At 43.6% G+C, this 23249-nt stretch overlaps 1 protein-coding gene across 2 annotated transcripts in view; it reads right to left on the bottom strand.

The window, feature by feature from the left end:
* Nucleotides 1-23249, bottom strand: part of CCNT1 (cyclin T1) — an 85439-nt gene that overhangs the window by 16670 nt on the left and 45520 nt on the right. For both annotated transcript variants that reach the window (XM_073564979.1, XM_073564980.1), the window contains 4 exons: nt 17981-18041; nt 17107-17169; nt 14783-14828; nt 8469-8632 (listed from right to left, as the gene is read on the bottom strand). In XM_073564979.1, the coding sequence (XP_073421080.1) occupies nt 8469-8632; nt 14783-14828; nt 17107-17169; nt 17981-18041 (334 nt within the window). The remainder of the gene's footprint in view (nt 1-8468; nt 8633-14782; nt 14829-17106; nt 17170-17980; nt 18042-23249) is intronic.

Genomic DNA, 23249 nt, shown 5'->3' with positions numbered 1-23249 from the left:
ATATACTCGCGTATAAGCCGAGATTTTAGCCCATTTTTTTGGGCTGAAAGTTCCCCTCTTGGTTATACGCAAGTCATATACTGGGGGTCGGCGGGGGGGGGTGTCAGGTCACACTTACCCCCTCCTGGCGCGGTCTCTGCTGCCCCCTGCTTCTCCTGCTCTCAGGCTCCTTCCTTCAGCGGTCACATGGTACCGCTCATTAAAGTCATGAATATGCGCATATTTATTACTTTAATGAGCGGTACCACATGACCGCTGAAGGAAGGAGCCTGAGACCGGGAGAAGCAGGGGGGCTGCAGAGACCGCATCAGGAGGGGGTAAGTATAAGCTATATTCACCTGTCCCCGGTTCATGGCTGCACGCTGCTCTGTCCTCTTCTCCTCCGCGTCCTGTCTGTGATGTTCAGGTCAGAGGGCGCGGTGACGTAGTTATTGCGCGCCGCGCCCTCTGCCTGAACGTCACTGACAGGACGCGGAGGAGAAAACAGAGCAGCGCGCAGCTATTTAGCGGGGATCGGTAAATATCGCCAGTGCCGGGGTCCTAAGCCAGCGGTAACATCAGAACTTGTCACTGCCTGCTCAGGACACCGACACCTGGCCCCCAGCCACGAGAGGTGAATATGTCATCTTATTTTTATTTGCAGCGGCAGCAGCAGCAATATATGGGGGCATAAACTATGGAGCAGCATATGGGGGCATAATCTATAGAGCAGCATATGGGGGCATAATCTATGGAGCAGCATATGGGGCATAAACTATAGAGCAGCATATGGGGGTGTAATCTATGGAGCAGCACATGGGGGCGCAATCTATGGAGCAGCATATGGGGGCATAAACTATGGGGCATCTTATTGGGGCATAATCTATGGAGCTGCATATGGGGCATAAACTATGGAGCATTTTATGGGATCATAATCTATGGAATATCTTATGGGGCCATAACCTTTATGGGGCAGCAAATGGGGAATTATTAACCTTTGTGCAGCATTATATGGGGTGTATTTTGTATGGAGCATCTTGGACTGTATGGAGCATTATATGGGGTTCCTGATTCAATATGGATATTCAAAAACATTTAACCTACTGATGTCTCAATTAATTTTACTTTTATTGGTATCTATTTTTATTTTTGAAAATTACCAGTAGCTGCTGCATTTTCCACCGTAGGCTTATACACGAGTCAATACAATTTCCTAGCTTTTTTGTGGCAAATTTAGGGGGGTTGGCTTATACACAGGTCGGCTTATACATGAGTATATACTGTATATTTTTGAGTAAAATGTAAATTGTTCTTTTAGTCCACAAATTTTTAACAACAACATATCTCCGAATTTCCAAGCAATATTTTTTTTTTTCTGAAAAGGCGAAATGGTGAAAATTAGAAAAAAAAAGCAAAAAAAAACTGTGCTTTCAGATCTCAAATAATGCAAAGAAAACAAGTTCATAATCATTTAGAAAAGAACAATACTAATGTTTTAACTCAGGACGAGCTCAGAAATCAATATTTTGTGGAAGAACCATGATTTTTAAAAACAGCTTTCATGCGTCTTGGTATGCTTTCCACCAGTCTTTCACACTGTTTCTGGCACAAAAATTTAAGCGGTTCTTCTTTGTTTGATGGCTTGTGACTATCCATCATCCTCTTGATTACATTCCAGAGGTTTTCAATGGGGTTCAGGTCTGAAGAATGGACTGCCCATGACAGGGTTTTGATGTGGTGGTCTCTAATTTTTGCCAGAGCTGTATGTGTATTATTTAAAGAGACACAATTGGTACCAGTTTATATATTAAACAGGGAAGAGTGAGGTGCTGCCGTAATATCTCCCCTGCATAATCTATGTCAGGCAGTCATGCTGTAAGGCTAGTTTCACACAAGAGTTTATTCCACGCAGCGCACGGCGCCGCTAAGCCCCGCCCCCTGCCCGCCCCATCCGGTCATCGCCGCCTACTATCGCACATAGACGCTTGCGATCTGCGCACCCTATCTTTAGCATAGGGTGCGCAGATCGTGCGCTGGCCGTGCGCTAGTAGTATTTTGGCGTGCGCTGCGCATTTTTGAAGGTGCGCCGAAATGCAACATGCTGCGTTCGGCGCACACGGGCGCACCTTCAAAAGTGTGCAGCGCACACCAAAATCCTACTAGCACACGGCCAGCGCACGATCTGCGCACCCTATGCTAAAGATAGGGTGCGCAGATCGCAAGCGTCTATGTGCGATAGTAGGCGGCGATGACCGGATGGGGTGGGCAGGGAGCCGGTAGGGGGCGGGGCTTAGCGGCGCCGTGCGCTGCGTGGAATAAACGCTAGTGTGAAACTAGCCAAAGAGAGACAAAAAACCCAGTGGCATAATATATGCAAAAATGAGTGTACATCTAAAATGTACCCACTCATAGAAACAAAGGCTAACGCCGATGTATGTTCAAACACATGAGAAAACTGGGTATGAGATTAAAAACGGTAAATTTTTATTGAAGAACAAATATCACAAAGGTCAAAACAAACAGGTAAATAGATGTGTAAAGGACAAACAAATGGGCATCAGCCTAAAGGAAGCACAAGCACACCATGTCAAGTGACCTGTGTGTAGATTGTGCTACAGGCACGAAAGACCCACCACCCTCCCATGAGTCAAATAGCAAAGTCTGGCCAAATAGGCATCAATGTAAGATGGGGGGGGGTGTCTTACCACAGAAGAGTGTCTGGCCCAAAGGTACCGGAAGACAAGGCTGCGTTAAGCGTACGTGATGACGCTTTATCAAGTGGATACTATGTGCAGTGACCAGCAGGACCTTTTATCTCCATAGTGACAGGTCACGTTACCTGTCACATGGTCTGCAGTGGACAAATAAAGGTGCTCTTCTGGCGCATGCGTGTTACGCCCGCCGTGTCCCAAGAATGCGCCCCCGGCTATCAAGTGTCACTGCACATGCGCGAGGGAGAATCAATATTCATTGTCCTTGGTCATGTGCAAGTAACATGTAGATGCCAGATCACGCGAGGGACACACAGCAGCGTGACGCGCACGCCCACCACAAATGCATCTGTACAGAGATAGTAACTGGATAGCAATGTAAGTGGTGTGAGGCATTTTAGCCAAGTGGCATACTAATAAAACCACACGCACCAAAAATCCATCTGGAGAAGTGTAGTCGCTGGATAACAAATGTAAGTGGTTTAAGACATTGTATCCAGGTGGCATATTAATACAACCAGCTACCATTAAATAGAATACATATAATAAGAATCTACACAATGTAATGACAGTGCATTATAAAGAAAAAAGACATATGGAATAATAAAGATCATAAATATACAATGTATACTTCATATAAATATGATATCACAAAGAGTGCATGATGGATTATGGATGGGCAGCAGTCAGGAGGACTCGGAGTTCCCTTGATGTTAAGCCTACTTAAACAAGTGGGCAACTACATGTAGCATAGTAGACGACATTTGTACTATTGCAGCAGATGTAATGTCTAATTTGGAACTGTTTGGAACCATCAGATAAGTTGAATGTGGAGGAGCAGAGGACATTGGCACAGGCGAGACAGTGGCCGCACGAAAAATATCCCAGCACTGGTCCTTTTCAGCCAAATAAATTAGGGTTGGTTGGGCCATAGTGACTTTTGACTAGGAGGTCACTGAGATTTTTGGATGTCCTAGACGTCTTCAGTGGAAAGTCACCCAAGAGGAGGGCGTGTCAACGGGTGCGATGCGCATGCGCCAGAGGAGCTCTTTCATTTATCCACTGAGGACCATGTGACTTGTCACATGACCCGTTACTATGGAGATAAAAGGTCCTGCTGGTCACTGCAAATAGTAATCCCTTTTGTTCCAAATTAGACATTACATCTCCTGCAATATTACGAATGTGGTCTTCTGTCCTACATGCAGTTGCCCACTTGTTTGTGTAAGCTTAACTTCAAGGGAACTCCGAGTACGGGTGCAGGACATTTGCGCAGCCAAGACAGAGGCTGACCTCTATGAACTCAAGACAATCCCCTGCCATTTTAAAGTTCACCATAAGTGTGACCCTAGGTCAGTCATGGTTAGGGTCATTGATTTAATCCATACGGAAATCAGAGGTGGGAACATCAAAAAACTCCTGTGAATCTAAATGGATAGTGACCCCTAAGGGTGTAAATGAGACACTGAGTTTCGCCCCCTTTCTATAAAAATGGTTGCCAACTAAAATATTATTCCTTGCTCCTTGTCCCGTTTTGTTCTCCACCATATACCGGACACTCTGTTTTTAACCTTTTAATATTTATTCGTGTATTTAAACTGTGTTCCAAATTATTATGCAAAAAGAGTTTAGGAGTGATAAGGTTAGAATTTTTTTGTTTGTCATTTAAACTCATTGATGGTGATGTGTGTCCGGGCTCTTTATATCAATGAAAGCAATTGCAGATACCTGTGCAAATTAGTTTGGCAGGTGTGTCCAAATAAAGGCAAGACTACTTAAGAAGGCTGTTCCACATTATTAAGCAGCCTACATTTTTTGCCAAAATGGGAAAGAAAAAGGATGTGTCAGCTGCTGAGAAGCAACAAATTGTGGAGTATTTAGGTCAAGGCATGACTACAATCAACATTGCCAAGACACTTCATCGTGATCATCGCACAATCAAGAAGTATGTAGCTGATTCCCAGCACACATGTGTGCGTGCTGATAAGGAAATATTGAGGACTCTTTCCAACAGGCAATTGCGTCAGGTTAAAAGAGAAGCTGCAAAAATGCCTTGTCATAGCAGCAGACAAGTTTTGGAAGCTGCTGGTGCCTCCAACGTCCCCTGAACAACAAGATGCAGGGTCCTTAAGAGGTTTGCATCTGTGCCTAAGCCATCCTGTCGACCACCTCTATCCACTGCACACAAGCAGAAACGGCTCCAGTGGGCCAAACGATACATGAAGACTGACTTCCAAACTGTTTTGTTCACCGATGAGTGCCGTGCAAGGCTCGGTGGTCCAGATGGATGGAGTGGAGGATGGCTGGTTGATGGACACCCCATGAAAACACGGCTAAGGCGCCAACAAGGAGGAAGTGGAGTAATGTTTTGGGCTGGAATAATAGGTAGAGAGATTGTCGGCCCCTTTAGGATCCCTGAAGGGGTAAAGATGAACTCCATAATCTATGTGGAGTTTCTAAAACAGCACTTCCTGCCATGGTTCAAGAGGAAGAACCGTGCTTTCCGCAGCAAGATCATTTTCATGCATGATAATGCACCGTCTCATGCTGCAAATAACACATCTGCATCTCTAGCTGCTATGGGCATAAAAGAGGACAAACTTATGGTGTGGCCACCATCTTCCCCTGACCTCAACCCCATTGAGAACCTCTGGAGCATCATCAAAAGGAGTGTCTATGATGGCGGGAGGCAGTTCACATCTAAGCAACAGCTCTGGGAGGGTATTCTGTCCATATGCAAAACAATTGAAGCACAAACCATCCAAAAACTGACAAATTCAATGGACGAGAGAGTTCAGAAGCTTCTTTCGAACAAGGGGTCCTATGTGCAAATGTAACATCATATAGAATAAAGTTTTGACTTGAAAACTGTTTGATTTCATTTTGTAATAAGCTGATAATGCTTATAATTTCACAATTGACCATTTTTTTGCTCAAAATAAAAATAAAAAGGTTGAAAACTCTGCTGTGCCTAATAATTTGGAACATGCATTTTGAGTGTTTCTTATTTTTAAAAATATACTGTTTTCATAGGCAGTTTGTTCAAAAACATTGCAATTATACTAGAATATTAGATGACTGGAAAATAACAATGACTGTAATTCATATAGGTAATTTAGAGAAAATATGAGGAAATATTTTTTGCATAATAATTTGGAACACAGTGTACTTATGTCTATAAATTCTTTTTTAATGTTGTTATCCTGTTGCGGTGCCACCATTGACCTTTTGATGTTCCCTCTTCAACCGAGTCCTCCTGGCTGCTGTTCATCTACAATCCATCAAGCACTCTTTGTGATATCATATTTATATTGTCATGATCCAGACTGGATCTGACAGTTTAAATGGACAAAGTTGAACTTTTTTTCCTTTGGCTAGGTGCCATAGTGATGTGATTGCCCCGGTGGCCATTAGAATTATTACACGTGGTGTCGTTCATTCTAAGTTGCCCCGGTGGTGGTGAGTGGTATCGCTCCTTAGTTTTAGGGTTAATGTGCACGCAATTACAAACCAGGTGTTAGGCTCTATAAAAGGGAGCCAGGTGGGTTCAATCACTGTTGGTGATATTGATTGTGTGTTCGTCATTTGGGAAGCAAGCCTGGGTGAGGAAGGAGCTGAACATGAGTCCTGCGCAGCCCACCCAGAGGGGACGAGTGGCAGCTAGGTGGTCTGCAAGAAGGGCTGGCATGGCGTGGTGGAGTCACAATTTATGGTGTTGGCAGCAAGTGCTTGCATGGCTTGGTGGAGTGACGACTATGGAGAGAGTTACACTCAGCATGCGGGACTTGGTTGCTGAGAGCTGGACTCAAACATGCTTTACTTTTTGGGCAGGAGCTGAACTCATCTTTGGGACTCTGTTACTGGACTTCTGCAATTAGTGGTGGACTCTGCTCCAAGGCTGCACTATGGTGTAGGATCCAGTTATGGTGATGGATCCGGGTGGAGGAGAAGATGCACACAGGTGGTGGGCTCTGTTGCTAGGAGCGTACGCAACAGAGCAAAGCTAAGTGGTGTTTCCCCTGTTTTGTCATCTTTCCTCATGTGTGTTTTAGTGCAGTGGTGGGATTGGTTTCCGCACCGACCAATTCCCTAGTGAGGGTTTAGGTCAGGACAAGCTAGGGTTTTTTAGGTTCCTGTTGCGCGCCCGGTGCGGAACCGGCATAGGGAACGTTAGGAGTGCTGGGACACTGGCTCAGGGGAGCTCAGGAGGTCTCCACTTCCCTATTCCCTATCGCAGGGCCCACCATTGTTAATGTTTTCCAGGTTTCCCTTATTGTTTAAATTCGCCTTACTGGAGGTGGGGTCTCCAGACTTGTATATACGTGTAATGTCTAAATTCGCCAGTTGGAGGAGGTGTATCCAGTTGCACGTGTTTATTATTTAAATTCGCCCCACTGGAGGCGGTGTATCCAGGGTCACGTGTGTCATATGGGTTCGCCTTGTGGTACTCGCTGCGTCCAGACACACACGTGACCGTGACATTTATGATGTATACATTGTACGTTTATGATCTTTATTATTCCATAAGTATTTTTTCTTTTTAATGTACTGTCATTACATTGCGTACATTCTTTTTATATGTATTCTACTTAATGGTGGCTGGTTTTATTAATATACCACCTGGCTACAATGTCTTAAACCACTTACATTTGTTATCCAGCTACTACTCCTCTCCAGATGGATTTGTGATGCGCGTGGTTTCTATTAATATGCCACTTGGCTAAAATGCCTCAAATTACTTACATTGCTATCCAGCTACTACCTCTCTCCAGATGGAACTGTAGTGCACGTCGCGCTGCCATGTGTCCCACGTGCGTGTGCGTTCCTGCATATGACGGAGGGCGATGAATATTCATTTTTCCTCGTGCTTGTGTGGTGACGCTTGATAGCCAGGGGCGCGTACGCGGGACCCGGCAGGCACGACGTGTATGTGCTATAGGAGTTCCTCTATTTGTCCACTGCGGACTACATGACCTGTCATGTGACCCGTCACTATGGAGACAAAAGGTCCTGCTGGTCACTGCAGACAGTATCTCCTTGATAAAGCAGCATCTGTTACGCAAAACGCGCTTCAGGGCCTTGTCTTCCGGTAAATTTGGGCCAGCTGCTCTTCTCTACATGTACTCTGTTTTCTCCTGTGTTTGAGTCACGCTGTAAGGCCAGGTGCACACGCTGCGGTTTTGCTGCGGTTTTGGCCCTGCAGAACTGCAGCAGTTCCGCAGACATGGTACAGTACCATGTTAGCCTATGGGTTTTAAAAACCGCAGTGCTCACGCTGCGGTTTTTTACCTGCGGAAAAGCTGCGTTTTTTTTTCCGCAGCATGTCAATTGTTTCTGCGGATTCTGCTGCGGTTTGCCACCTATTCCATTGTCCAGGTGTCAAACCGCAGGCCAAACCGCAGCAAAACCGCAGGTCACTTTACTTGCGGTTTTACCTGCGGTTCCGCAGGAAAAAACCCGCAGGTGAATCTGCAGTGTGTGCACATACCCTAAGAGGACATGCATTATATTGAAGACATGAAATCTGAAGTCATTGGAGTACTAACATAGCACTAACATCACACCAGGAAAAGCCCAACCATTCAGCAATCATGGATATAGAGAATATTAATACAAAAAAACAAGCAAACGAAAGGAAAAAGCCTAAGACATGAAGGTTAGACACAGGTCTGGTTGCAATACATTTAACATACATTTCTAGCTGCATAGTCAATACTTTTTTACGACTTAAGTATTAGGATACATTAATAAACATTATATAGAATAAGAAATACAAACCATCTAAAAGCTTCAGTGTCACTGTCACATCCACATACTCCCACCATGGCTTCCCGTCTGTTGACACAGGGATCTCCCAGTTAGACCACTTACAAGCCAAATGGATGCAGACACACGCCACTACCGGAGGGGTGTATTGGAGGCTGAATGTAGTTAAATGCAAACTACAGATAAAAGAAATTTAAAATTTAGTTCTCTACAACCGAAGTGTTAAAATACCATTCTGTAGATCTCTAGGACTCGTGCAGAGATCTAGAAAAGTGTAGCTGAGGATGTATATATATATCAACTTCTATTTACCGTATATAATCGTGTATAAGCCAAGATTTTCAGCCCATTTTTTTGGGCTGAAAGTCCCCCTCTAGGCTTATACACGAGTCATATACCGGGGGGGGGGGGATCGGCGGGGGAGGGGGAGTGTCAGAGATCATACTCACCCTCTGCAGCCCCCCTGCTTGTTCCATGTTGTCGGCGCTGCTCTTCCTTCCTGCTTCAGCTGTCAAGAGTAATCGCTCATTAAATATGCGCATATTTAATGAGCGGTACCACATGACAACTGAAGCAGGAAGGAAGAGCAGTGCCGACAACATGGAACAAGCAGGGGCTGCGTTGCAGAGACAAGCGCCATGACCCGGTGAGTATGAGCAGGGGGGAGGCATATTCACCTGTCCCTGCGCTCTGCTGTCTTGCGTCCTCTGCAGTGACATTCAGGTCAGAGGGCGCGATCGTGCCCTCTGCCTGCACAGTCACTGCAGAGGCGGCAACGCTGATTAGCAGGGGGCAGCGATGGAGGTGAGTAAACAGTTTTGTTTTTTTTTGGTAACGGAGGCAGCGGCAGCAGCAGCAATATGGTGGGGCCACACACTGTGCAGCAAAGCTGGAGCCACTCACTGTGCAGATAACTGGGGCCACTCACTGTGCAGCAAAGCTGGGGTCACACACTGTGCAGCATAACTGGGGCCACTCACTGTGCAGATAAGTTGGGCTGTGGAGTCGGAGTTCATTTTGGTGGAGTCGGAGTTGAAGTCGGTATAAAATGGACCGACTCCGACTCCTAAAATGTATAATAAATTGGGTACAGTAATTCAATGCGGGATGTGCTGAATATTTTTTCATAGGAATTTGGGAAAGTTATGAAATGTCCTATAAATGGCTGTTATATTCCTGATCTAAGGCTAGATTAACACACAGCGTTTTTCCTGCGTTTTTTGAGGATACGTTTTTCAGCTGCAAAAGTCGATCAGCTTTTTAAAAAACTGCATCACCTGAAAGGTTTTTGAGCTCATAGATAATGTTTTCAATAGCAAAAGCAGATTAGAAATCTGCTCTATCTATCCATATCTGTCTATCCATATCGTATCTGTACCAAAAAGAATGAAAACCGGGTAGTACACAGACTAACACTCCTTTTTTAGCACCAGTGAGGTACACCTCATAGCTGCCCAAAAGGACGCCCAAGACAGGCATTGCTCGTCTTCAGTAACACATCAACATCAATTAATAGTTGGAATAAATAGACTGCATTCATCACCACCACATCTTCTTAAGGTGCAGGTTTTATTTTCAAGTGAAGGGATGTGCAGTATGAGGTTCTGCAGCAGCTGAGGTGTGCAGTATGAGGATCTGCGGAACAGTATGAGGTTCTGCCCCCCCCAGGTTTGATCCTGGCTATGCCCATGGTGTGAATGTAGCCTGAGGATCTAGGCTTTGTCTTAGCTGAGATAAGTCATAGTGTTATATTTTTTATATATATATACACACACACAGTACAGACCAAAAGTTTGGACACACCTCATTCAAAGAGTTTTCTTTATTTTCATTACTATGAAAATTGTAGATTCGCTCTGAAGTCATCAAAACTATGAATTAACACATGTGGAATTATATAATTAACAAAAAAGTGTGAAACAACTGAAAATACTGTATGTCTTATATTCTAGGTTCTTCAAAGTAGCCACCTTTTACTTGATTACTGCTTTGCACACTCTTGTCATTCTCTTGATGAGCTTCAAGAGGTAGTCACCGGAAATGGTTTTCACTTAACAGGTGTGCCCTGTCAGGTTTAATAAGTGGGATTTCTTGCCTTATAAATGGGGTTGGGACCATCAGTTGTGCAGAAGTCTGGTGGATACACAGCTGATAGTCCTACTGAATAAACTGTTAGAATTTGTATTATGGCAAGAAAAAAGCAGCTAAGTAAAGAAAAACGAGTGGCCATCATTACTTTAAGAAATGAAGGTCAGTCAGTCTGAAAAATTGGGAAAACTTTGAAAGTGTCCCGAAGTGCAGTGGCAAAAACCATCAAGCGCTACAAAGAAACTGGCTCACATGAGGACCGGCCCAGGAAAGTACCAAGAGTCACCTCTGCTGCGGAGGATAAGTTCATCCGAGTCACCAGCCTCAGAAATCACAGGTTAACAGCAGCTCAGATTAGAGACCAGGTCAATGCACAGAGTTCTACCAGCAGACACATCTCTACAACAACTGTTAAGAGGAGACTTTGTGCAGCAGGCCTTCATGGTATAATAGCTGCTAGGAAACCACTGCTAAGGACAGGCAACAAGCATAAGAGACTTGTTTGGGCTAAAGAACACAAGGAATGGACATTAGACCAGTGGAAATCTGTGCTTTGGTCTGATGAGTCCAAATTTGAGATCTTTGGTTCCAACCACCGTGTCTTTGTGCGACGCAGAAAAGGTGAACGGATGGACTCTACATGCCTGGTTCCCACCGTGAAGCATGGAGGAGGAGGTGTGATGGTGTGGGGGTGCTTTGCTGGTGACACTGTTGGGGATTTATTCAAAATTGAAGGCATACTGAACCAGCATGGCTACCACAGCATCTTGCAGCGGCATACTATTCCATCCGGTTTGCGTTTAGTTGGACCATCATTTATTTTTCAACAGGACAATGACCCCAAACACACCTCCAGGCTGTGTAAGGGCTATTTGACCAAGAAGGAGAGTGATGGGGTGCTACGCCAGATGACCTGGCCTCCACAGTCACCAGACCTGAACCCTATCGAGATGGTTTGGGGTGAGCTGGACCGCAGAGTGAAGTCAAAAGGGCCAACAAGTGCTAAGCATCTCTGGGAACTCCTTCAAGACTGTTGGAAGACCATTTCCGGTGATTACCTCTTGAAGCTCATCAAGAGAATGCCAAGAGTGTGCAAAGCAGTAATCAAAGCAAAAGGTGGCTTCTTTGAAGAACCTAGAATATAAGACATATTTTCAGTTGTTTCACACTTTTTTGGTAATTATATAATTCCACATGTGCTAATTCATAGTTTTGATGCCTTCAGAATGAATCTTCAGTTTTCATAATCATGAAATAAAAGAAAACTCTTTGAATGAGAAGGTGTGTCCAAACTTTTGGTCTGTACGGTATATATGTAATCGATATTACATAGTGTATTACATATTTACAATTTATTACAGTTTTTTGTGTTCTAAAGTTGTATTCCAATAAATATATATTCTGTTCTATCTAAATATCTTGATTATTGGATCATAAAAATGATTAAATGTCTGATGTTCACATTGTACTACAATACATTTTTCACTTAAATATAAGCAATATGTGTGGGAGTCGGGGAGTCGGTGTAAGGGAAATTGAGGAGTCGGAGTCGCAGGTTTGGCTTACCGACTCCACAGCCCTGCAGATAACTGGGGCCACTCACTGTGCAGCATTATCTGGGGCCACACACTGTACAGCATTATCTGGGGCCACACACTGTGCAGCATTATCTGGGGCCACACACTGTGCAGCATTATCTGGGGGCCACTCACTGTGCAGATAACTGGGGCCACTCACTGTGCAGCATTATCTGGGGTCACTCACTGTGCAGCATAACTGAGGCCACTCACTGTGCAGCATAACTGGGGACACTCACTGTGGAGCATTATCTGGGGCCACTCACTGTGCAGCATTATCTGGGGCCACTCACTAGCAGCCTTATCTGGGGCCACTCACTGTGCAGCATTATCTGGGGCCACTCACTGTGCACCCTCGGCTTATAAGCGAGTCGATAAGTTTTCCCAGTTTTTGTGACAAAATTGGGGGGGTGTCGACTTATACACGGGTCGGCTTATACACGAGTATATACGGTACTTAGATGCTTCTGAACAAAGCATACCAAGACAAGGAAGTGTAAAAATACTGCTAAATTCTCAGTTGTGTATCCTGGCATAATCTCAAGAACCAAAGGTGGCTTAGGTATTAAGAAGCAAATTAGCTGACACCTGAAATTCAGTATGCCTGATCCTACTTTCCTCCAACATCTGCTGTAAAGGGTCAAGATAAGGTCTTATAAGTGCTTTTCACAAAATTAGAATATCATCAAAAAGTTAATTTATTTTAGTTTTTTAGGTTTTCAATACAAAAGGTTAAACTCATATATTACATAGAATCATTACACACAGAGTGATCTATTTCAAATGTTCATTTCTGTTAATGATAATTTATGGCTTACCGCCAATGAAAACCCAAAAGTCATTATCTCAGTAAATTAGAATATTTTATAACACCAGCGTCAAGACATGATTTTAAATTCTGAAATGTTGGCCTACTGAAATGTATGTTCAGTAAATGCACTCAATACTTGGTCGGGTCTCCTTTATTATTAATTACTGCATCAATGCGGCGAGGCATGGATACGATCAGCCTGTGGCACTGTTGAGGTGTTATGGAAGCCCAGGTTGCTTTGATAGCAGCATTCAGCTCGTTTGCATTGTTGGGTCTGGTGTCTCATCTGTCCTCTTGACAATACCCCATAGATTCTCTATGAGGTTAAGGTCAGCCAAGTTTGCTGGCCAATCAAGCACCTTGATACTGTTGTTTTTAAACCAGATATTGGTGTGGACAGGTACCAAGTGCTGCTGAAGAATGAAATTTCAATATCCAAAAATCTTGTGGGCACAGGGAAGCATGAAGTGCCCTAAAATTTCCTGGTAAACGGCTACGCTGACTTTGGTCTTGATAAAACACAGTGGACCTACATCAGCAGATGACATGGCTCCCCAAACCATCACAGATTGTGGAAACTTCACACTAGACCTCAAGCAGCTTGGATTGTGTGCCTCTCCACTCTTCCTCCAGAGTCTGGGACCTTGATTTCCAAATGAAATGCAAAATGTACTTCACCTGAAGACAACACCTTGGACAACTGAGCAACAGTCCAGTTCTTTTTCTTCTTGGCCCAGGTAAGACGCTTCTCGCGTTGTCTATTGGTCATGAGTGGCTTGACACAAGAAATGCAACACTTGTAGCCCATGTCCTGGATACGTCTGTGTGTGGTGGCTCTTGAAGCAATGACTCCAGCAGCAGTCCACTCCTTGTGAATATCCCCCAAATTTTTGAATGGCCTTTTCTTAACAATCCTTTCAAGGCTGCAGTTATCCCAGTTGCTTGTGCACCTTTTTCTACCACACTTTTTCCTTCCACTCAACTTTCCATTAATATGCTTGGATATAGCACTCTGTGAACAGCCAGCTTCTTTAGCACTGACCTTTTGTTTCTTACCCTCCTTGTGGAATATGTCAATGACTGCCTTCTGGACATCTGTCAAGTCAGCAGTCTTCCCCACGATTGTGGAGCCTACTGAAACAGACTAAGGGACCTTTTTAAATGCTTAGGTAGCCTTTGCAGGTGTTTTTTGTTAATTATTCTAATTTACTGAGATAATGACTTTTGGGTTTTCATTGGCTATAAGCCATAATCATCAACATTAACAGAAATAAACACTTGAAATAGATCACTCTGTTTGTAATGGCTCTATATAATATATGCGTTTCACTTCTTGTATTGAAAAACTGAGATAAATTAACTTTTTGATGATGCTATAATTTTGTGAGAAGCACCTGTATATTAGATGATGAGTAGGTTTTGCTGTGGGCGCCTCAAATTGTACCATGAAAAACCGTTAACACCGTCTGCTGCGGTTTTATTAACAGACTGTTTTACAATATTTTAAACATCACTAAGATATGACCAGTTTAGCGCTAGAAGTGACAATTTTTCTAACACAATCATTCATCTTCAAAGAGTTTACTCAGAATTATTATACTGATAAAGACTCGCTGAGGTTAATAATGACAAACTTCGATACACTCATGTATTCATCCCTGTTGTTTCCACCGGTATTTTTTGACAGGCAAAATGAAGTGGACATCACCTTTAAATGGAAACCAAAATCACAAGTGGACTTTGCGTATAGTGTTCAAAAACACAGTGATTTGGAAAACTGAGCTCATACTCTAAGCTAATAGCAATTACTTTTTCAAACTATACACTTAATAATATGTGCAGAAATTAACCTGTTTGTTGCCATGAAGTAGGATGTCTGAGCCAAGTCCTTGCTTGCTGAGGATAAACAGAGAGATAATTTAAATGGATGAATTATCCTGACTGAAGGCTATTTCACATATTGCAATATTATTTCAGGCTCTGTAGTACTTGCACAGACGATCAGCATAATTATTTTTAAAGAGAACCTGACACATGATTCAAGATGCCCGAAACAAGACCAGGACAGTCACTTAACTGTTTCTACAAAGAGCGGCACGATGCAGCAGTCTGCATGCTCGGCCACTGCTCCACACAACTCTTCTCACTATGGCCACTCATTCTACTGATCGGAAGTTTCAGAAACAGGACCCCAACACTCTAAGATTCATCTTCCAATGTGTGTAGAGATCACAGATCTTATTTATGAGAAAACCTATTAAGGGTATGTGCACACGTTGCTGATTTGTTGCAGATCCGCAGGGGATTTGCTGCAGATCCACAAGTGATTTACAGTACGATAACCTATGGGGAAAAAAATTGGCTGTGCATATGCTGCGGAAAATTCCGCACGGAATCCGCAGCAGTTCACTTTCCGGAGCATGTAAATTCTTTGTGCGGATTCCGCAGCGATTTTACACCCATTCCATTATATAAATACGCAGGTTTAAAAACGCATGCCAAATCCACACAAAATCCGCAGGATATCCGCAGAAAAAACGCGCGGATTTTGACCTGCAGATTCTGCCAAGAGATGCAGATTCCATGCAGAAAATTCCGCACAGTAATACGCAACGTGTGTGCATACCCTAAAAGATTCTGATAAGCTGGCACTTAAAGGGACTATATTAATTTTTTTTACTATGGTCCTAAGAACTAACAGATCTCTGCCAGCATAGAGTGGGCACAGACAAAGTATTGGCTTCTCTTCCGCTCTGTTGAAGGGGCATGACTGCCAATGTCATGATGATTGACAACCAGTTCCCCCCGCCAAACTGTGAGAAATCGGCTGTCAATCAGCATGACGTTAGCACTCCCGCCACGTGAAAATGCAGCCTGGAAGAGGAAGCAGCTAAATCTGACGCTGGATAGAACAAGCAGATAATTAGCAACTACCTGCCTTATATTTTTTTTTTTTTTTTTACTATGAGCCATATAACTTATATAGTCCTAGTTACCCCTTTAATGATCAGCCCTATAGTGGCCCAACAAATATTACTTTGAATTTAAGCATCAGTGAAATCTGACACATTTAACACAATGCTTGACTAGGAGGACAAGACAATATACTTAAGGTACTGTCACACTAAGCGATATCGCTAGCAATATCGCTATAACTTTTGACATTATAGCGATATTGCTAGCGACATCGCTGTGTCTGATACTTACCTACGACCCGCTCCCCCGCTGGTTATCGCTGATCGAGCGAGAACGTCCAGGACTGTTTCTTGTCGTCAGCTTCCTGCGGCGCTTCCTGTGGAGAGATGAGCGACGAGCGTGGAGACGGGCGGGAGGACACAGGATCGCCTAGTGTGACAGGTAAGTAGCGACCCCCGTCCCCAGCTATGTCGCTGGTGAGATCTGCCTGTGTGGCAGCTCACTAGCGACCACTTAGCGATGTACCAGCGATCCTGACCGCATCATATCGCTGGTCGGGATCGCTGGTACATCGCTAAGTGTGACAGTACCTTTAGAGCATGATCACACGTGGCGCTTTTGCTGTGTTTTTTTATGCAAATTTTCAGCTGCGTTTTACAGTTCCAGCAAAGTCTATGAGATTTCAGAAATCTCCTGCACACAGATTATTTTTTTAGTCCTCAGTATTTTATGCTTTGTTTGCATTTTGCAAAATAGAGCATGCCACTTTTTTCAGTGCTTTTTCAGCGTTTTTCACCCATTGAAAGTAATGGGTGGTGAAAAAACGCAGGTATCAGGTTTGGCAGCCCTTTTTGTGCCAAAACCTTTTAAAGTAGAATAGAAATTTTTTTTTGTCACCAAACTTTATCAGCATGCATAAGAGACAAATGTGGCATGACAACAATGCAGAAAAAAAAAAAACACTAAACAACGCAAGAAAAACCAGCAGAAAAAGCCACGTGTGAACATAGCCTTAGGTTGTTTACCACAGATAAACTGTTCCCTCAAGCAAGCACTTGTAGTTCTAAATCATACTAGAAAAACATTAACATGATAAAAACGTTAAAAAACCCCACTTCTCTGGGCTTGCCTGTGGACTATGAAGGGACAATGCAGTACTATACACTGGAAGGCCAAACTAATGTAGAGTAATACATGGATGAGTTGGGGCTACCAGCTCTCTGCTGTGGCTAACAGTGCTAGTGTACTGAATGCTCACCTCTTACCAGCTGGGTGCACTTTACTACATGTGTGTGTGGGTGATCAATGGTAATTTCAAACCCTGAAAAACAAAAGACAGTACTTCAGATATCAAAGTGAAAAGAGGACTACTTGGGCTACAGGGAAGCATCAGAATTTAATACAGAAGATATTCATGGTAAGGGAAAGATGCACAAGTCAATTTAACTCTAATATTAAACATTTACTGCCAACCACACTCATGAGACAGTGTTGTATGCTGCTTGTGAGATCAAACATTAAGAACTATTTAAGGAGGTGGGCCAGGATATAAACATTTTAGGGAAGACTTGAAAGTAAAAAAAAAAATAAACATTACTCACCCAATTATGTCCCCTCCCACCTTTGTTTATCTTTCTGCAGCTGATTAATTACAGTCTACCCATGTGACCACTGCAGCCAATCACTGGTGTCAATGGTGATGTCTGTATGTCTGGCACAAGAACAATTTAGGACCTGTGGATTGGCTGCAACAGTCAAGTGGGTAGACCTCACCTGATCGGTTGCAGGAAGACAAACAGTGACGGGTGGGGACCACCAGATGTTAATTGTTTTTCTTTTCTATCTTATAGCATTTACAACTTTCCCAAAAGATTATTTTTGTTCATATGCTGGACAACAGCATTAATGAGACTACAAATGTACAATAGCCAGTTACTGTTCTTTGCAGATAAATCAACAAAATAAAAACAGCACATATCAACACCAGCATGTAATAAGACTCTTGAGCTGCAAGAAAATCCTCCAACACATAGTGCTACTGTGCAGACTCTTCGTCCAGGTCAGTCTTGTTCCATGGCTGGGATCAAGGCTTAGTTGGGGCTTTCCATTTTCAGCCATCTTGGAAGACTTACCCAGGGTCTGCAGTATAATGCTCTCTAGAATGACCAGGTCTTGGGCTTGTTGCAGGTATGCCTGTTGTTGAGAGGACAGGCAAATTACTCACTGGCAAGCACTCTGTACAAAACAACCACAGTATGCAGGTGGACTCACCAACTGGTCATGGGCCTGTAGTAACTAAGGTTATTGTGAAATGTTATACTTTATGAGTATGACGAAGAAGAGAATGTGTAATAAAAAGAAATTAATCATGTTCTGATTAAATAATATTGGCAGCGAGAACAGACCAAACCCAGTTGGCGAGCCTACTTGCTAAATATAGCTGCCAAGCAACAGAGGCAAAAGATCCAGTGAAAACAGTGCTACATGCAAACAAGTAGATACACAAATATGCTCCGCAAACTATCCCACCAGCTCAGGAATGGTTCAGTGTCCTGCATTTTGCTGAACTTATACAATGTGTCTATGTTAGTCCTAGAATTCATGGAATACAAAGTGTCCAAACTAGCCAAAAACTATTGCAGCGTATTTGGCGTTTTCTGCATGCAATTTTTCCAGTACAATCAATGGGGCAAAAACGCACAAAGAATTGACATGCTGCGGATTTAAACGCACAGCAAATCCCGAAAGGTAAAAATGCTGATCATGTGAACATTTCATGACTCTCATTGACTTTGCTGGCATAAGAATTCCCTAGTGTTTTTGGGTCAATACCGCATGGAAAAAAACGCAACGTGCGCACATAGCCATAGGGTTTTTTGCCCACAATCAAGAAAAGCAGCAATCTGTAAGCAGCTCACCTGCGCTGCATCCAAAACACGTTCTAGATTACTACCACAGTGGATAAGATTTATAGTAATTCCGTGCCTACTGCTTCTATTTAAAACTGCATAAACTCACCCACGGTGCGGAGTCACGATCTGCACCATGTTAGTTATCTGCTGCATAGTCTCACTCACAGCCATTCATTGGTTGTGGTAAATCCGCACAGTTCACTGAACACTCGAGGATTTAACTGTGTGGTTAGAACACAGGGTTTTGGATGCAGTAAAATACGCCTTGCGTCCAAAACGCTGCTATTTTCTGATCATGGGCAGATAGCCTTAAGCAATCACATGCACTAGACACCTGTCTGACTGCTTCCCAAGACCTGCAAAATCATTGGTAATTATGATCAAACCAGGAAGACTAGAAACATTGAATGTATACAACACTGCCCTTCACCTCTCCAAACAAACCTATTTCAACACCCTCATCACCTCACTGTCCAATAACCCGAAACGTCTCTTTGACACTTTTCATTCTCTACGCAACCCAAGATTACAGGCCCCAACCACGGAGCTCCGAGCTGACGATCTGGCCAATTACTTCAAAGAAAAAGTTGACCAGATCTGACAGAAAATTATCTCCCAATCACCTCATACCATGCACTGTCCTCCCTCCCCCACTGCATCTAGCTCACTCTCTGATTTTGAACCAGTCACAGAAGAAGTAAGCAGGCTCCTTGCATCTTCTCGCCCACCCATTTGCATCAGTGACCCATTTCCGTCACATCTCCTCCAGTCCCTTTCCCCTGCTGTCACCACTCACCTAACTAAAATATTTAACCTCTCTCTCTTTTCTGGTATCTTTTCCTCCTCATTTAAGCATGCCATCATACATCCACTACTTAAAAAAACCATCCCTCGACCAAAACTGTGCCGCTAACTATAGACCTGTCTCTAATCTTCCCTTCATCTCTAAACTCCTGGAACGCCTGGTCCACTCCCGTCTTATCCGCTATCTCTCTGATAACTCTCTTCTCGACCCTCTCCAATCCGGCTTCCGCTCCTTACACTCTACTGAAACTGCACTCACTAAAGTCTCTAATGATCTACTAACAGCTAAATATTATGGTCATTACTCCATGCTAATTCTCTTGGATCTCTCTGCAGCATTCGACACTGTGGATCATCAGCTCCTCCTCACTATGCTCCGTTCCATTGGCCTCAAGGACACCGTTCTCTCCTGGTTCTCCTCCTATCTCTCTGACCGCTCCTTTACTGTATCTTTTGCCGGTTCCTCCTCCTCTCACCTTCCCCTTACTGTTGGGGTTCCTCAAGGATCAGTCCTAGGCCCCCTCCTCGTCTCCTTGTACACTGCCCCTATTGGTCAAACAATCAGTAGATTTGGTTTCCAGTACCATCTCTATGCTGATGACACCCAATTATACGCTTCTCCTGGCATCACGCCAGCCTTTCTAGAAAACACCGGCGATTGTCTAAACGCTGTGTCTAACACCATGTCCTCACTATATCTGAAACTGAACCTGTCAAAGACTGAACTCCTTGCGTTTCCTCACTCTACTAATGTACCTATACCCGACATTGCCATTTCTGTGTGTGGCTCCACTATTACTCCCCAGCAACATGCCCGCTGTCTTGGGGTCATACTTGATTCCAAGCTTTCCTTTACCCCCCACATTCGATCACTGGCTCGCTCTTGTCATCTGCACCTCAAAAACATTTCTAGAATTCGACCTTTTCTTACTTTTGAGTCTGCAAAAACTCTTACTGTTTCTCTTATTCATTCTCGTCTCGACTATTGTAACTCTCTTCTAATCGGTCTCCCTCTTACCAAACTCTCCCCTCTCCAATCTGTCTTGAATGCTGCAGCCAGGATCATATTCCTCACCAATCGTTACACCGATGCCTCTACCTTGTGCCAGTCATTACACTGGCTACCCATCCACTCCAGAATTCAATCAGTATAAACTTATTACTCTCACCCACAAAGCCCTCCATGGCTCAGCACCACCCTACATCTCCTCCCTTGTTTCAGTATACCACCCTACCCGCGCCCTCCGTTCTGCTGATGACCTAAGGTTAGCATCCTCAATAATCAGAACCTCCCACTCCCGTCTCCAAGACTTTACACGTGCTGTGCCAATTCTTTGGAATGCACTTCCCCGGTCAATACGATTAGTCCCCAATCCCCACAATTTTAAGCATGCCCTGGAAACGCATTTATTCAGACTGGCCTATCGCCTCAACATATTAACCTAATCTATCCCTGTGTGGCACAGCCAAAAGTTTTACCATAACCAGGTTCCCCGCATCATGTTCCCACATGCTTTATGCATCCATTAGCCCTCTGTGTCTGTACTGATACACACTTAACATTATGGCTGGTCCATACAATCAGGGCAAATGTTACCACCCACCTTTCGTGTCTCCCTTTTTTTCCTCATAGATTGTAAGCTTGCGAGCAGGACCCTCATTCCTCTTGGTATTTGTTATAATCTATGTGATTATTGTTATGCTGTAATGTCTATTGTCTGTACAAATCCCCTCCGAAATGTAAAGTGCTGCGGAATATGTCGGCGCTATACAAATAAAATTTATTATTATTATTATTATTATTATTATTATTATTAATGGCTTTAAGAGGTATGGATTGTTGAAGGCTTTTAAAATGTTTGGGCAGTGTACTTATGAGTCTACAAGGACACTTCAGACCATCCCTTCCTGAGTATGCAACTGCATAAGAATCGTGCAGCCAGGATACGCTGTCAGTTTCTCATGTCTCTGCCTTCCTGATCACTGCATACAACACAATGAATAAGCATTGTGTATCCCATCCCAGCAAACACGTGGACTTGCAGGTCCTGCTGGTTATTAGCAGACCCAGATCAGCTCTACACAGTGTGCACGCGAATAATATAATCTACCAGACCTTCGGAAGATAGCGTGGTGCTTGAGTTTAGGAAGGGGTCCCCAATTACATTTGTAGAAAGAAAAACAGCTCTCTTGTCTTGAAGTTCAAAGCTGAAGGTTAACCTGGAATGGCTCCTAATGATCAGGCATGCTTTGACATTTCTGAAATCGTCGGTCTTCGGAAAGTTTTTGCAACCATTAGGTTTTCTTTGTAGAGACAGTGTTTGTACACCGTTTCATACAGGGCTGAGCCCTATTCTACAACTGCTGTAAGCCAGAATATGGCAAGAACCACTTAGCTAATTAAAGAGAAATGACAGCCCTTCATTACTTTAAGACATCAAGGTCAGTTAATCTGGAAAATTCCTAGAACTGTGAAGATATTTTCAAGTGCAGTCATGAAAACCATCAATCACCATGAAGAAATTGTCTATCATGAAGACCACCTCAGAAAAGGAAAAAAAATAATTACCTCTGCTGCAGGGGATAAGTTCATCAATCACCAGTCTCAACATCTTAGGTAATAGCTGTAGTCGTGCAGAAAAATTGCAAAATACATAAAGACATCTCCGAAGAGGGGACATATCACCCTCACATTGAACATATGAGATTAATTATAACTGGGGAAGTGAGAAAGAGCTGACACGTCAAGTTGCCGTGAACAGATAAATACAACATGGGATTGCTGAGAGCCATCCACAAAGTCTAGGATTCATATACTGAGAGGAGGAGAAGTACTATTTCCGAAGCACGAGTTTTCTCTGTGGAATTATCTCAGACACTCTTAGTGATAAATATTGGGGTTTACATTGATCCGATATTTTTGAGAGACATGTTTCCGGAGTTGTGGTGAAGTGACGAACATAGCAAATTCACTCACATCACTGTAAGGCCACCCTAACACCTCCAACTTATATATCGGATGAATGGATGATGCTATCCATGCCATGTTCTATCTCTATAGAAAGATAAAGTCGCGATAGGAAAGATGACAATAATATCTCCCACCTGGGATGTCCAGGGGTGAAGATATCCTGAAAGTTGGGGATCTCATAACCTTCTTAAGGCCTAGCACATCCCACAACCAGCCCCTCATATGAACTTACCAAGGGGAGGTATGTGGGCGTAACCTTGAGCTAATAAAAATCAGAGTTTGGGTTTTTGTCATTTGTCAGTTCTGGAAGACACAGTGCTCTTCTGTCCGTTGCTCTAAGGAGAGCTTCCTTCCGCTAAGATGTGAGCCATTTCCGCAACACAGGTTTAGTATTTGAAGTTGTAAAGCTGTCAGTGTAAGGCTGGGTTCATACTGCGTTCATGCAGTCCGTTTAACGGATTGCGTTACACCGCGGCATAACGCAATCCGTTACTGCTTCCATTTACTCCCATTAACGAGCGCATCGCTAACGCATGCCATAATCGGCATGCGCTAGCGATGTGCTGTCATTCTGTGACGGACCCTCGGACACGGTCTGCAGCGTCCGAGGGTCCGTCACTGCTAGCACAGATGAAGCGTCTGCACTAGCGGTATAGCATAACGCGATCGCGTTATGCTATAGCGTTAACGCAGACCGTCAACGCTATGCATTGA

The sequence above is a fragment of the Dendrobates tinctorius genome, unplaced genomic scaffold (genome assembly GCF_039654945.1).
Source record: "Dendrobates tinctorius isolate UK_male_01 unplaced genomic scaffold, ASM3965494v1 ptg000513l, whole genome shotgun sequence".
NCBI lineage: Eukaryota > Metazoa > Chordata > Amphibia > Anura > Dendrobatidae > Dendrobates > Dendrobates tinctorius.
The sequence above is the reverse complement of the archived record's forward strand: the minus strand, read 5'-3'. Positions and strand labels throughout refer to the sequence as shown.